Raw genomic sequence first — 12490 nt, 5'->3', positions numbered from 1 at the left:
TCGTTGCCGGGACGAAAACGACCACAGATCCTAGAAATTATAGAACCAAAGTCACCGATGTTTACATAACAAAAGCAACGTCGAGATCAGAATTTAAAGTTATGAAATAACGGCAGTCTTGAAGAACAACATATAAACCTCAATCTTGAGCAGTTTCAAAAGCATCCCTTTGTTATGGCAGGTGTTTTCGCAGTAGGTATTAATTTGGAAAATAACCAGGGTGTCCCAAAAAAGTATATACAATACTAGGCCTATCAGATATAGTCATGGTAGTTCCCTGTCTTCTCGGTTCCCTATCTATCCATCTCAGCAATGATCAGCCTGTTGATGGCAGAACATGATTAAGCAAGCCAAGACGTTGATGAATACAGCTCCAGATCTGTTGAACATGGTCGGTGGTCCTAGGTCGGGCTCGGGGGCTAAAGGTAGTGATTTGTACCGTTTTTGTGTTTCACTTTCAGTACAAGTTAAAACATGGCATAATTGTCATCACTGGGGGAACGCTCCTCTTCTCAGCACATGCAGTATACGATGGAAATCCCAAGTTTTACCGCAATTGGGTGATGCCGGCAACAAGATTAGTAGGAGCAGAGACAGCTCATGGTTTAGCAATCACATTGTCAAAGTATGGATTAGTTCCAAGGCAGAAGAAACTGGACCCACCAATACTGGTAGGTTTGATTATGTGAAAATTGGTAGATGATGCAGCATGACTTGCTTTACTGTTCTAACAAATTGAAAGCTGCACCTTTTACAAGGAGGGCCTCACTCTGTCAGGATGCGGCATTTCCTAATCTCAACACCTTGTCAATTCCAAATGAAAAAGATAATATCAGTCGGGAAAGTGTCATCGATAGAATCAAAAATATATCAGATGGGCAACTTGTTAAAAAATGTTTACTGGAACTCCGTTCTGTTGATCATTTTCTAATCTTATGTAATTTTCAGAAAACCACTGTGTTTGGGCGGGAATTCAATAACCCGGTCGGTCTGGCTGCTGGATTCGACAAGCAGGGAGAGGCGGTAGACTCCATGTTAAAGATGGGATATGGGTTTGTTGAAGTTGGGAGCGTCATACCAAAACCCCAGGAGGGTAATCCAAAGCCCAGGATGTTCAGGTTAACAGAGGATCAAGGTGTCATAAACAGGTAGGATTCTTGGATGCTTCGCAAATTCCAGACTCAGTAGAGAGACATTTTCATATCCTCAGCTGCCTGGTTTAAGTTGAATAGATTAGAAATGAGCATTCTCCAAGCAGATCGAATGCTATTCTCCCTGATCAAACAGATCTCCATTACACCATGTGGTCACAGGTGCCCAAATTACCAAGTCAACTAATCAGTTAGTGATCGAACAGTCCCCACAAAACCATAAGAAAATACACAAAGGACTTGGATATTGAGTGATGTGTATAGTTGATAACCATATCAATGGTCTGTTTCAGGATGGGCTTCAATAGTGATGGTCACGAGGCAGTTTACCAGAGGTTGAAGGCAAGGGCTGACAGGATACAGGGAAAAGGAGGTAGGGGCTACTTTAAGAAGTTTCCATCTCTCTCATTTCAGCCAGATTTCACATGATATCATCATCATCATCATTGTCAATACAGCATCACATCACTTATGACTGTTTTTTGAGAGATTTCCCTGCCCTGGGTTGGTCACTGCTTGACAAAGTGCAGAATGGGAAATGCCAGGACCCAGTTGATCTGCATATTCTAATCAAGGTCTCTCGTCGTCGCAGGGACAGTCCAAGCTTGGCCTGATGACAGGAACCTGCTCAATGAAACTTTCTTTTACGGTGGAAATCGAGAATATTTTGATGGCTCTCCACATATAGAACCAGGTAACTGCTTCTTTATGTTGTCAGCTCAGTTTGCTGTTGAGTTGGTTTCAAGTTTCACATCTCCTTACAGTAAATCCTGTTGGTTGACGGCACTGAAGTAAAGTCACTTGCCCGATATCACAAGCTCACAATAATTCCTCTCATACTGCATGCTGTCGTCATGACTTTTCCAGCTTTAGGAGTTATGGGAGTGAACCTTGGTAAGAACAAGACCTCGCCAGATGCTGTGGAGGACTATGTGGAGGGGGTGAGGAAGTTCGGGGAGTTGGCCGACTATCTGGTTATTAATGTGTCGAGTCCTAACACGCCTGGTCTGAGAGACATGCAGGGCAGGAAACAGCTGGAGGAACTAGTGACAAAGGTAAACAGACAGCTCAAGCTTGTGCATGCTGCAGCATGTGTTCACTCATTCAGGCTGTGAAAGCAGTGCTAGGACTCTTGCAAGATCTGAAAGGAATAAAACAGCAGGGACTTTCAAAAGTAAGGACTCGACGTGATCAGATGACATCCCATCTTTGTACGCTAGAGACAAAGTCATAATCATTGTCCAATGGAGAATCAACTCCAACATAGTCACAACCTCATCTTTGTACGCTAGAGACAAAGTCACAATCATTGTCCAATGGAGAATCAACTCCAACATAGTCAGAACCTCATCTTTGTACGCTAGAGACAAAGTCACAATCATTGTCCAATGGAGAATCAACTCCAACATAGTCACAACCTCGAATTCCAATGTAACGTTCCGTTCAATGAAAGTGTGAGATCGAGAAGATTCTTGTCTTGTGTTTCAAAGGTTGGTCTACTATCACTCCTAAGGTTCCGGTATTAAACAGTTGTTGTTGATTCCAGGTGGTTGAAGCCAGAAATCTGCTCAAATGTGACCCAAAACCTCCACTGCTGGTGAAGATAGCTCCAGATTTAACAGAGAAAGACAAAACGGATATCGCTGCTGTTGTAGCGAGACCAAAAAGTGGGGTGGATGGACTTATAGTATCAAATACAACTATCGCTAGACCTGATACACTGCGGAGTAAAAACAAGGTAGAGACAGGTGGCTTAAGTGGGCAGCCGTTGAAGAAAATGTCGACACAGACAATTAGTGACATGTATAGATTAACACAAGGTAGGTTGTTTTACTTTCCTGAAGGGTATGTCCTCTTCATGCCCCCAGGCAGCATTTGCAGACTTCAGCCATCAATTCAAGGAGCTCAACTCTCATAATTTCATTCATACAATGAATGATTTTGTGTTCTTACTGTTTTCTCAATATATTTCTGGCAGACCAGAAGTTTTCCCGGCCGTTCTGATCTGCTGTCACTATCATCCCTGTAGATTATATATTCCTGTCACTCGTTTGCAGGCAGATTACCAATCATTGGTGTAGGAGGGGTTGGATCTGGGGATGACGCCTATGAGAAGATACGCGCTGGTGCATCGTTAGTTCAGTTATATTCTGCTATGGCATACGAAGGTCCACCTGTTGTGCAGCGAATCAAATCAGAGCTCGGTGCTAATCTAACGTAAGTAGTGAGTGAAGTTTGCCTTGACTCAGTCAATAAATATGATACTTCTCATTCAATGGGAAGGACAGTTGGCGCCAAGGGACTTGCTCAAGATCACAAATCTACTGTGCAGTGTTCTTCAACACTCCGTTTTTAGTGTGATGCCAATATCACCTCCTCTCTGCTCTTGTGTTTTCAGTTTGTTTGTTCCACTCTCATGAAGTTGTTTTAACATTTATCTTTTCAGGAAAGACGGTTTTTCATCAGTAAAAGGTGCTGTTGGGGCTGATCACAAATGAGCAATGGAGCGTGTATTTGTATAGATCATGTGTAAGAACAACAAGGAACTTAGTGAATCATGTCTATGTACAGCCTGTGGAAAACGGCAGTCTGGCAGAGGATGTATCGTACTGAAGTGATTCTGATAGAAGTGCAGGCTTGGAGACATTGGATCTCGCTGTTGAATGTAATGGGGAGATGTGCCTTGGGTCCAGGAGTGAGACTCTAAGGGCTTAGCAGCTGTATGAATGTTTAGTTGTGCCATAATCTTAGTTACATGTGTAGAGTTTGGATAAAAAAATAGTTCAAAGTTCTTAAAAAAGGCATTATCGTAAAATGAAGCCAGTGATATCTTTAGATCTAAATATCTAACTGTTTTTTAATGTCAACCTGCAAGATCACACTGCAAAGACCTTTTCAGCCACAGCAGGAGACCTCTAGTGAATCTATTGCAACTGATCACTTCATTATATTGGTAACACAGTTACTAGAGTGTGGGTCCGTCTCTGTCAGCTGATATGGCACGAAGCTCTCACCAAACACTTCACTTGATTGAGATTGACCTGTGTGTTGTTCTTAAGTTGTGAGAATTCAAGTTTGGATATGACTGTAACAGAAATAGTCATCTTTAAAATGATGTATGAAATACATATCCAGTATGAAATATGATTTAGCGTTGCTTTCTTCTTTCAAGTGAATGCTCCTCAACTTCTCTCATCTAGCTGGTATCGTCATGCAGTGGACGTCTCTCTTTCATATCGTGCCAAGTTCTCCCTGGACGAGAGTTTGCCGTCTCTGATCAGTTCAGCAAAATGTTGTGCCTTTTCAAGTTGATCTGTAGAGACAGTTGTGCTTCACTGTGGTCATCACTGTTGGAGTTCCTGTCTCACCACCATGTCTGTTGTCATCGAAGAAGGGTGTGCCAGTCTGTATTGCACCACCATCTCCTGATGTTGTGTAAGAAAGGTTCCAATCTGTCGTGGTCGCCACCTCTGTGGTTGCCAAGGTTCTGTCCTTGTAGAATGTGGTGACTGGCTGTTGTCATCACCCTGTCTGTTATCTTCAAAGAAGGGTTGACCTGTCTGTGTTCACCTTGTGGCCAGGTTGCCATCATGGAGAAGGTTGTGACTGTCAATGGCCCTGACATGTCTGCTGTCTTTAAGAAGGGCATGCCCCCCAGCCAGCTTGTCCCTAACGTCAGAAGGTTGTGACTGTGGTCACCTCCATGTCTCTATTGTCCTTGAAGAAGGATGTGCCTATCTGTGGTCGCCAGCAGGCCAGGATTACTCGGAGATGTGAAGACTGATCACTATCACATCCCAATAGATGCAAATGTCTGCAGCCATCACTACACTTCATGTCCCTGTTGTTATTTTAGAAGGTTGGGCCTGCCTGTGGTGGCCACCTGGCCAGGTTGTCCTTGGAGAAGATTCCGATAGTCTTGTAACAATCATATCTATAGACGATGAAGACAGTTTGACTGGAATTTGGAAGTTGTTTATTTCTGATATGGTAGTAGAGAGAATGACACATAGCATGGCCTGGACAAGATATATTCACATGGACAAATCCTGAGGAAATCAAAGGCCGGAGTTGACACAAAAAAATGAAGATTACATATAACATTTACATACAACAAAAACAAAAGATTAAACAAGGCAAGAACAAAGGCTTTGATTAGGTCAATCAACAAGATTACAACTGTCAATAATGGCACATAAGACTCTTGACCAAAAGGTCACATTGTTGGGACTAGAAGATGGCATATCTATCAGGCCATGACTCTTCAAATCCTAATCTCAGTGTTTTAAATGATCACAAAATGATTGCTCAAAATTTGCAAGAATTACAATAGTAAATGAATATGTATATGGGACAAACCAATAACGGATGGACGCCTTGACTCAGTAACAATTGAGCAAAATAGAAATGATATGGTATATACAAACATAATGATTGTGTGACAGTCAACTCTCAATGCCACACATCAAAATGACCTGTAAAATTTACTAGAAAATTTTCATAGAAAATATCAGAATGATATCACTGAATCAAACACTGTCCTTATCAGCAGTATTGTGTCATAGTAGTAACTCACACATCAGGACTATTCTCATAATCAAGTCTTTTGGCTGTTATCTGTCTTTCCAAACAGAATTATGATACAATACCGGTAATACAAAAGGTTGCATGGACCAACAGGTATGAATTCAACTCCATGGATTAGATGGGGTATAAACTGGCGCCTTACTTTTCTGCAACGGCGGATGACCAAGGATGATATCAGCAGCCTTTTCCGCAACCATTATTGTCGGTGCATTCAGATTTCCGCTGACGATACTTGGCATAATGGATGCGTCAACAACGCGGAGTCCATCGATACCGAACACGCTACAATCATTATTGACGACCGCCATTGGGTCTGATTCGCTTCCCATTTTACAAGTACAAGATGGATGATAAGCGCTGTCTGCATTTGCTTGGACAAATGCGTCCAGATCCTCGTCAGACTGCGTCTCCACACCGGGGGCCAACTCAACACCTCGGAACTCATCAAAAGCTTTCTGGGCGAATACTTTCCGAGCAGCTTTTATCGACTGCCTGAATTCCCAGCGGTCCTGTTCTGTTGCCATGTAGTTAGGATCCACAATGGGGTGAGATCGTGGGTCCCTATTGGCTAACTTCAACGTCCCAATACTGGTTGACCTCATCGGGCCGACGTGGACTTGATAAGCGTGCCGATCACCCATTTTGCGTCCATGGTCGTTCACGGTGGATGGTAGGAAGTGGAATTGGATGTCTGGATGGCTCGTCTCTGGCCCGCTGCGAATGAAAGCGCCGCTCTCGAGATGAGCAGACGCGGCGTCACCATCACGTTGTAGAAACCACTGCAGGCCGATACGGATCATGTTGTGAGGGAACTTCCACTGGGCACTGTAAAGTGTGATGGGCTTGGTGCATTCCTGCTGGATGTAAACCTCCAAATGGTCCTGGAGGTTCCCACCAATCCCTGGCAAATGGTTGACCAATGGGATGCCAAGACTTTTCAAATGGTCTGCATTGCCAATCCCGGACAGCATCAGTAACTGCGGAGAATTAATCGCGCCACCACTGAGAATGATCTCCTTTGCATAAGCCTGATGCGTCTTTCCATTCTTTTCAAACTCAATACCAACAGCTCGAGTTCCGTTGAATAAGATCCTGGTGGTAAAGGCCAGTGATTCCACGGACAGATTCTTACGGTACAAGACTGGGTGAAGGTAGGCCATGGAGGCGCTCCATCGCTGGCCATGATGAATGGTCATATCCATCCAGCCAAAGCCCTCCTGTTGATAACCATTCATGTCACTGGTGTAGGGATACCCAGCCTCAACACCTGCTTCAATGAACGCCTCAAGCAATGGATTCTTTGACTTCCCACGGGAAACATGCAACGGACCATTCCCACCACGATAGTCATCCTCGCCTAATTCATGAGTCTGTGCCTTGCGGAAGTACGGCAAGCAGTCTGCGTAGGACCAACCAGTGGCTCCCTCTGTCTCCCATCGGTCGTAATCAAAGGCATGACCTCGGACATAAACCATGGCATTGAGTGAGGAAGAGCCGCCCCACACGCGACCTCGTGGCCAGTACATTATACGATTAGCCATGAACCTCTGTGGCACCGTGTGGTAGTACCAGTTATACTTATCATCACACAAGTTGTACATCAGTGCAGCAGGCATGTCGATCTTCCAAGAGGAATCTTTAGGGCCTGCTTCGACTAGTAAAATATCATTACTGGGCTCAGAAGATAATCGGTTTGCAAGGACACAACCAGCGGATCCCGCACCGACAATGATATGGCTATACATGGGTGACTGCTGAGGAGGACTAGACGACTGTAAATGGTTTACTGCTCTTGTTACAAACGTGCGAAAGCTGGAAACATTGTGACCCTGAGATAACCTGGACCATTTACCACTTGGAGTGGAAAGAGGTGCCACACTACCTGCTGATCCCACTTTGGGAACTGAAATGTTCTCTGCGACTTCAGGTAATACAATTGGAAGCAGATCCTTAACAGAGGGTACAACATAATCGGCCAAGTTTGTAAGTTCGCGTCTTGTAGCACAGCCACTGAGAACACCAACCACCGCACCGAGCTGCGCCGACTTTCCCATCCCAATATCTGCCTTTGTGTCACCAACCATCACAGCATGGGCTGGATCCACCTTAAGAGTCTCACAGATGAGGTGCGCGTTATGTGGTGAAGGTTTTGGTTGCGTTCCAGGATCATCACCACACACCACCATATCGACGTTGTCAAGGATACCGATTCGTTCCAATGTGTCGAGCGTGTTCTGGCGACTGTCTGCAGTACAAATAGCAATCTTGATATCATTTTCTTTCAGCGTCTTGAAGAGCTGGACAACGTCACCAATAGACTTCAGTATCTTCTGATGAACTGCTTCTTCACCGTCAGTTTTAGTAACCTGCAAAAATGACGAGTACAAAATAAAGTTCACATTTCAAAGTAACCCAAGATCTATTGTGCTGAAGATTTGAAATGCCAAGGGAAATGAAAGAAATAGTATTTATGCCTCCTGGTCAATACAGAGTTACCGGATATGTAGGCAGAGAAAGTAGGTTGAAAAACACAAAATCTGATTGATACCTGTTCGACTAGAGCTTTTGCTTCATCTTTCAGTATGCCTTCATTGACCAACATTTCCACGAGGGCATGGTGGACCTGGGCGTTGGTCCCCTCGGCAAACACACCAGGTTTAACCACACTGTTCACACGACACACTCCGAGGGTATCCAGCACTTTGGAAGAGACACGCAGTTTTGATAAAATCTCCAATCTGAAATCAGTAAATAGGTAAATGGGAGATCTGCATTGGGCCTCTCAGGATTCAAGTTAGTCACCAACTTAGGGTCAGACTTTTTAACTAGGCATTTAGTTCATTTTAACGGGCTCAACTAAAGGATAAGCTGAACTTATCACAATTAGTTTATGGCGTATTTGAATGAGAAATAGGTTACCTTCTTGCATACTCCATTGCATAAGGTGTCCACATGGAATGAAAACAAATGAGCGTGCCGTCTTTATCAAAGATCACCAGCTTATACTTCTTATTCTCTTTACAGACGACCATTTCCTCCTTAGCTTCGGAAGACGGCACGCTAGATTCGGAAGATTCTTCAGGAAGAACGAATGGCAAGATATCCATTACACTTCCGATGATGTGACTGGCACACGGAGACAGATCTTTGTTGTTCCCAACACCCGTCAGAACGCCAACTCTCATTTTGAAATTCGCCGACACTGCCATTGCCATGTCAACTTTACGGTCTCCAATATAACACGAGTTGCGTGGATCCTCGTTAAGTGAGTCACATATCATCAGTAGATTATGAGGAGACGGTTTTGGTAAGCTGGTTGAATCATCCCCACAAACTATTTTATCGACATATTGGCTAATACCAAGTTTGCGTAATGCTGTGATGGTCCCATGCCTCGTGTCGTCTGTACAAATGGCTGTTTTAATGCCATGATCGTGGAGCGTACTGAACAAACCAACAAGATCATCTAACATTAGTAACTGCTGAGGATCGGTTGGGTGACAGGCTTTCCAGTTTTCATTCACAATGCTGCGCGCCTCAACGACGTGAATGCCTTCACACGTCAGAACGTTTATCATTGTTTCCCTCACCTCTTCTTCGTAACACTCAGTAAGGATTCCAGGAACGATTGTCTCTGTCTCGTTACAAAGTCCCAAGGCTTTGAAAATCTTTTCCTCAATCTTAAACCCAGTGACATCTTGCAATCTGAAAGGGGTAAATGGTAAAAAACTCAGGCATGTTTTCCTGACAGGCAGACGTCAATAATTGAGTTCAAAAAATGAAGTAGACAACAACAGAGAGCATTTCCTCACTGCTCGCTCCAGGGCACATGCAGCTCAAACTGAGACTAAGTGTTGGTCAACCAGGATGCAACACGCGTCATTGCTCTAACAGACATGGGTGAGAGGACAATGACAAATCACCTGATAATTCATCCCCTGGCTTGTCACCACTGACAATCTGTCCCCAAGGATAGCGGATGAGTGGAGCTTTCAATGTAAAAGGACACAGATCAAGAGTCAAAGTGCAATCGTTGACTTGTTTTAGTCCTTGGCAGAGAATGAATGAGTTTACCTTTTGGCCATCATCCTAGCCCATGGAATGTACAAGGAATGGTAACTGATGAGGGTTCCATCTTTATCGAAGACAACCAGCGATACTTTGTGCTTCTTGTACGGAGTGACACCAGTAGATGATGCATGGGAGGACTGATCACTGTTGACGTTGCTGTGATTTAGGGCAACGTGGGAAGAGTAAAGAAATGCAGGCGATGACCACAGCTGCTGAGAGGCCGAGATGTGGAATGCTGAAATATAGCGAATACGAGTCATGACAATAAAGTACATGTATTTTTGAGATTTGTATGGCTAATCTAGAGATAACCATGTTTTTCAAGAATGTACTTATTCAAGGTTAGCAACATTTTTCCATATGCCAGGCACAAAAACTGCAGGAGTCCCGCAACAAAGCTTGGAGCGAATATGTGTGGAATTACAGAGCAGCAGAGTTTGATAATTGGCAATGAGAACTGGTTGAACTATTAGGGCAGCTGTAAATGTGGCCTGTAAGGGACAGCCATGCAGTTTGTGAGGTGACTTACAATTGAAATTGAAAGCTTGGTGTTCGGAGACGAGTTTGGTCGAGTGACGCTGGATCCTGCTGGGTCGTCCACACAGTCGCAGGATGCCAGCGCCGGTTCTCAGATGTCCCAACTTCATAGTGTAAGGCGAACAGGCAGAGCAAGCAGGATGGTCTCACCAATAATCCGTGGCTGGATCAGAGTCCGCCTCACAACTTTCCACAGTAGACAAAATTAACGTCAAAGTCAAAGAAAAAGTACGGGATTAATAAAGACACAAACTAGTCTTTTTTCTAATAGAAGTGACCTGAACTAAAGGAACACACCTCCAGTTAACACTTATACCAGATAAGAAATTATCAGCAAAGTCAACTTTGAATGTTTGATGATCGTCTTTGTCAAAATCAGACAATAGCATATACTACCTGATATCAAATAGGTTTTGGCCGAGAAAAATGAGAATTAAATCACTTTCTGTGTGTATTTCTGATACATGTCTGTGTCAAGGGTCACACAAGGTTTATCATTATCTTTATCAAAGATAATAGTCGATGACATAAATTTAAGGTATTATTGTTTATTCTTTATCATTATCCTTATCAAATGTTGATTGGAAATGATGCATTTTCTGTAAGAAATCCAAAAAAATCGAAGTCGATTTTGTTTCCTGATATGATATGTCACAAGACCAGTATTATGCCCTGACCACACTGACACTGAAGCAGTTTTATAGGGAAAGCATCTTAGGATCTCGATTAAATTATTGCAGAGATGATGGTTCATAGTATACCTAGACCATAATAGATCATTTCTCAGGGAGTTTCTTTAGAAAAGACGGTCTAGGATCAAGATAATCCTTTACTGAAGGATACCTCTCCGATAAAGCATAGACCACTCCATCACAGAGGACAGTCTATAGAGGCGCTTCACGTGACGTCACGACGTGACGTTTTGACGGCCACCTGCCAATGCTTTTGAATATAATCGCAGTGCAAAACAATTGGCAACGTCATAATGTGGCGTCAGTGAACCTCTATAGGCAAACGTGTACTAATTGCTCACTATAAAGTATAATCTACTTGATTGGTGGGCTGGAAACATTGCATTATATTTGCAAGGTAATGCACATTTATCCCATGGCAGGGATGGAGGGTGAAGTGACACAGACCGGGACGCGAGGTTTTGTTACAGGTAGGCTCGTACCATTGTGTAAATTGACAGCCAAGAAATTTGTTATTAAAATGATTAAGTAAATGAAAACAAAAGTATTAAAAACAAAAAGTGCATAATCCTTCCGAGATTCGAACGCGTACTCGCACCATTTGTCAATGTGCATCGCTGATCTTGTTTACTGAATAACAACACGTGCGTTTCTAACTTGATGACGTCAGGCGAAGTTACTGAGCTCTGATTGGCTGTCAATGTACACAATGTACGAAGCCACCTGTAAAAAACCTCAAGTCTCCGGTCTTTCACAGCCGGCGGCTGGTGTGAGCATCTTGACCCTCAAGCCTTGGAGCCACTCCGCCGACCCGGACTCCGTTACACCAACGGACCGATTAACTCTGCTGGTTCAGAATGGGTGTGAGGGGCGAAACAGTCTTCCGTCTTGTATGACTTGGGCCCATGTCTTTCATGACGTCGGCCCCTGTCTCTCACAACCTGTTGCTGGTTAAGGTAGAATCTAAAACCACATACCACATACCACATACCCACATACACACATGCCACTTTTTCCAGGTGGGGCAATCCAATGACGGCTGAAGCTTTTATAATAAGCCTGGCAAGATTGGATCACTCATCACTTCGTCTTACCCAGGAGACAGGAGCGTTTAATGGACAACCCATTAAGTGACCCGACCGAATCAAGTTTGATATCATGCTATCAAAGTTGGCAATTGTATTCTGTTTTGAATGATTGCAGGTTTCGAAACTGAGCGCCCTACGAACAGCCAATAACAGCCGTAGCAGCCAACAGCTGGTCTCAAATCATCCACAACAATCAACAGAACATTGGGTTTCTGGGAATGTGCGAGACCTGAAACAAATGCCAACACAACCGAGATGAAAGTGGATACGGAATTGTGACAAAGATACTGATGATAAAATCACACATGCCAATGGAGTATTTAATTGTGCTGGCTCCTCAATTAGAAATTACTCGAAGAGAAAT

General features: G+C 43.6%; 2 protein-coding genes across 3 annotated transcripts; one reads left to right on the top strand and one right to left on the bottom strand.

Annotated features, from left to right (window-relative positions):
• The first annotated feature begins 12 nt into the window (after positions 1 to 12).
• On the top strand, positions 13 to 4280 carry LOC135496271 (dihydroorotate dehydrogenase (quinone), mitochondrial-like). Of its 2 annotated transcripts, XM_064785512.1 has the most exons (9): positions 13 to 192; positions 462 to 671; positions 949 to 1148; positions 1445 to 1524; positions 1744 to 1845; positions 2019 to 2206; positions 2698 to 2971; positions 3209 to 3368; positions 3598 to 4280. In XM_064785512.1, the coding sequence occupies exons 1-9, from the start codon at positions 175 to 177 to the stop codon at positions 3647 to 3649; spliced, it is 1284 nt and encodes a 427-aa protein (XP_064641582.1). In that variant the 5' UTR covers positions 13 to 174; the 3' UTR covers positions 3650 to 4280. The 2 variants fall into 2 exon arrangements, with proteins under 2 accessions (XP_064641582.1, XP_064641583.1); XM_064785513.1 differs by lacking the exon at positions 1744 to 1845.
• An 824-nt stretch (positions 4281 to 5104) lies between these two features.
• LOC135496265 (uncharacterized) lies at positions 5105 to 10756 on the bottom strand. Its single transcript, XM_064785503.1, has 5 exons — positions 10339 to 10756; positions 9813 to 10044; positions 8658 to 9443; positions 8287 to 8476; positions 5105 to 8104 (listed from the first exon to the last, which is right to left on the bottom strand). Exons 1-5 carry the CDS (start codon positions 10454 to 10456, stop codon positions 5840 to 5842), a joined length of 3591 nt encoding a protein of 1196 aa, XP_064641573.1. The 5' UTR covers positions 10457 to 10756; the 3' UTR covers positions 5105 to 5839.
• Between the last annotated feature and the right edge of the window lie 1734 nt (positions 10757 to 12490).

This window comes from Lineus longissimus, chromosome 11 (assembly GCF_910592395.1).
Source record: "Lineus longissimus chromosome 11, tnLinLong1.2, whole genome shotgun sequence".
NCBI classification, from domain to species: Eukaryota; Metazoa; Nemertea; class Pilidiophora; order Heteronemertea; family Lineidae; genus Lineus; species Lineus longissimus.
Note: the sequence above shows the minus strand (reverse complement) of the source record. Positions and strands in the feature narration are given on the sequence as shown.

Coding starts and splice junctions, on each gene's coding strand:
- LOC135496271 (XM_064785512.1), top strand. Junction 672..948: donor AACTGGACCCACCAATACTG/GTAGGTTTGATT, acceptor TGTAATTTTCAG/AAAACCACTGTGTTTGGGCG. Junction 2,972..3,208: donor CATGTATAGATTAACACAAG/GTAGGTTGTTTT, acceptor ACTCGTTTGCAG/GCAGATTACCAATCATTGGT.
- LOC135496265 (XM_064785503.1), bottom strand. CDS start 10,456: ATGAAGTTGGGACATCTGAGAACCGGCGCTGGCATCCTGCGACTGTGT. Junction 9,444..9,812: donor GCTAGGATGATGGCCAAAAG/GTAAACTCATTC, acceptor TACCCCTTTCAG/ATTGCAAGATGTCACTGGGT. Junction 8,477..8,657: donor GCAATGGAGTATGCAAGAAG/GTAACCTATTTC, acceptor TACTGATTTCAG/ATTGGAGATTTTATCAAAAC.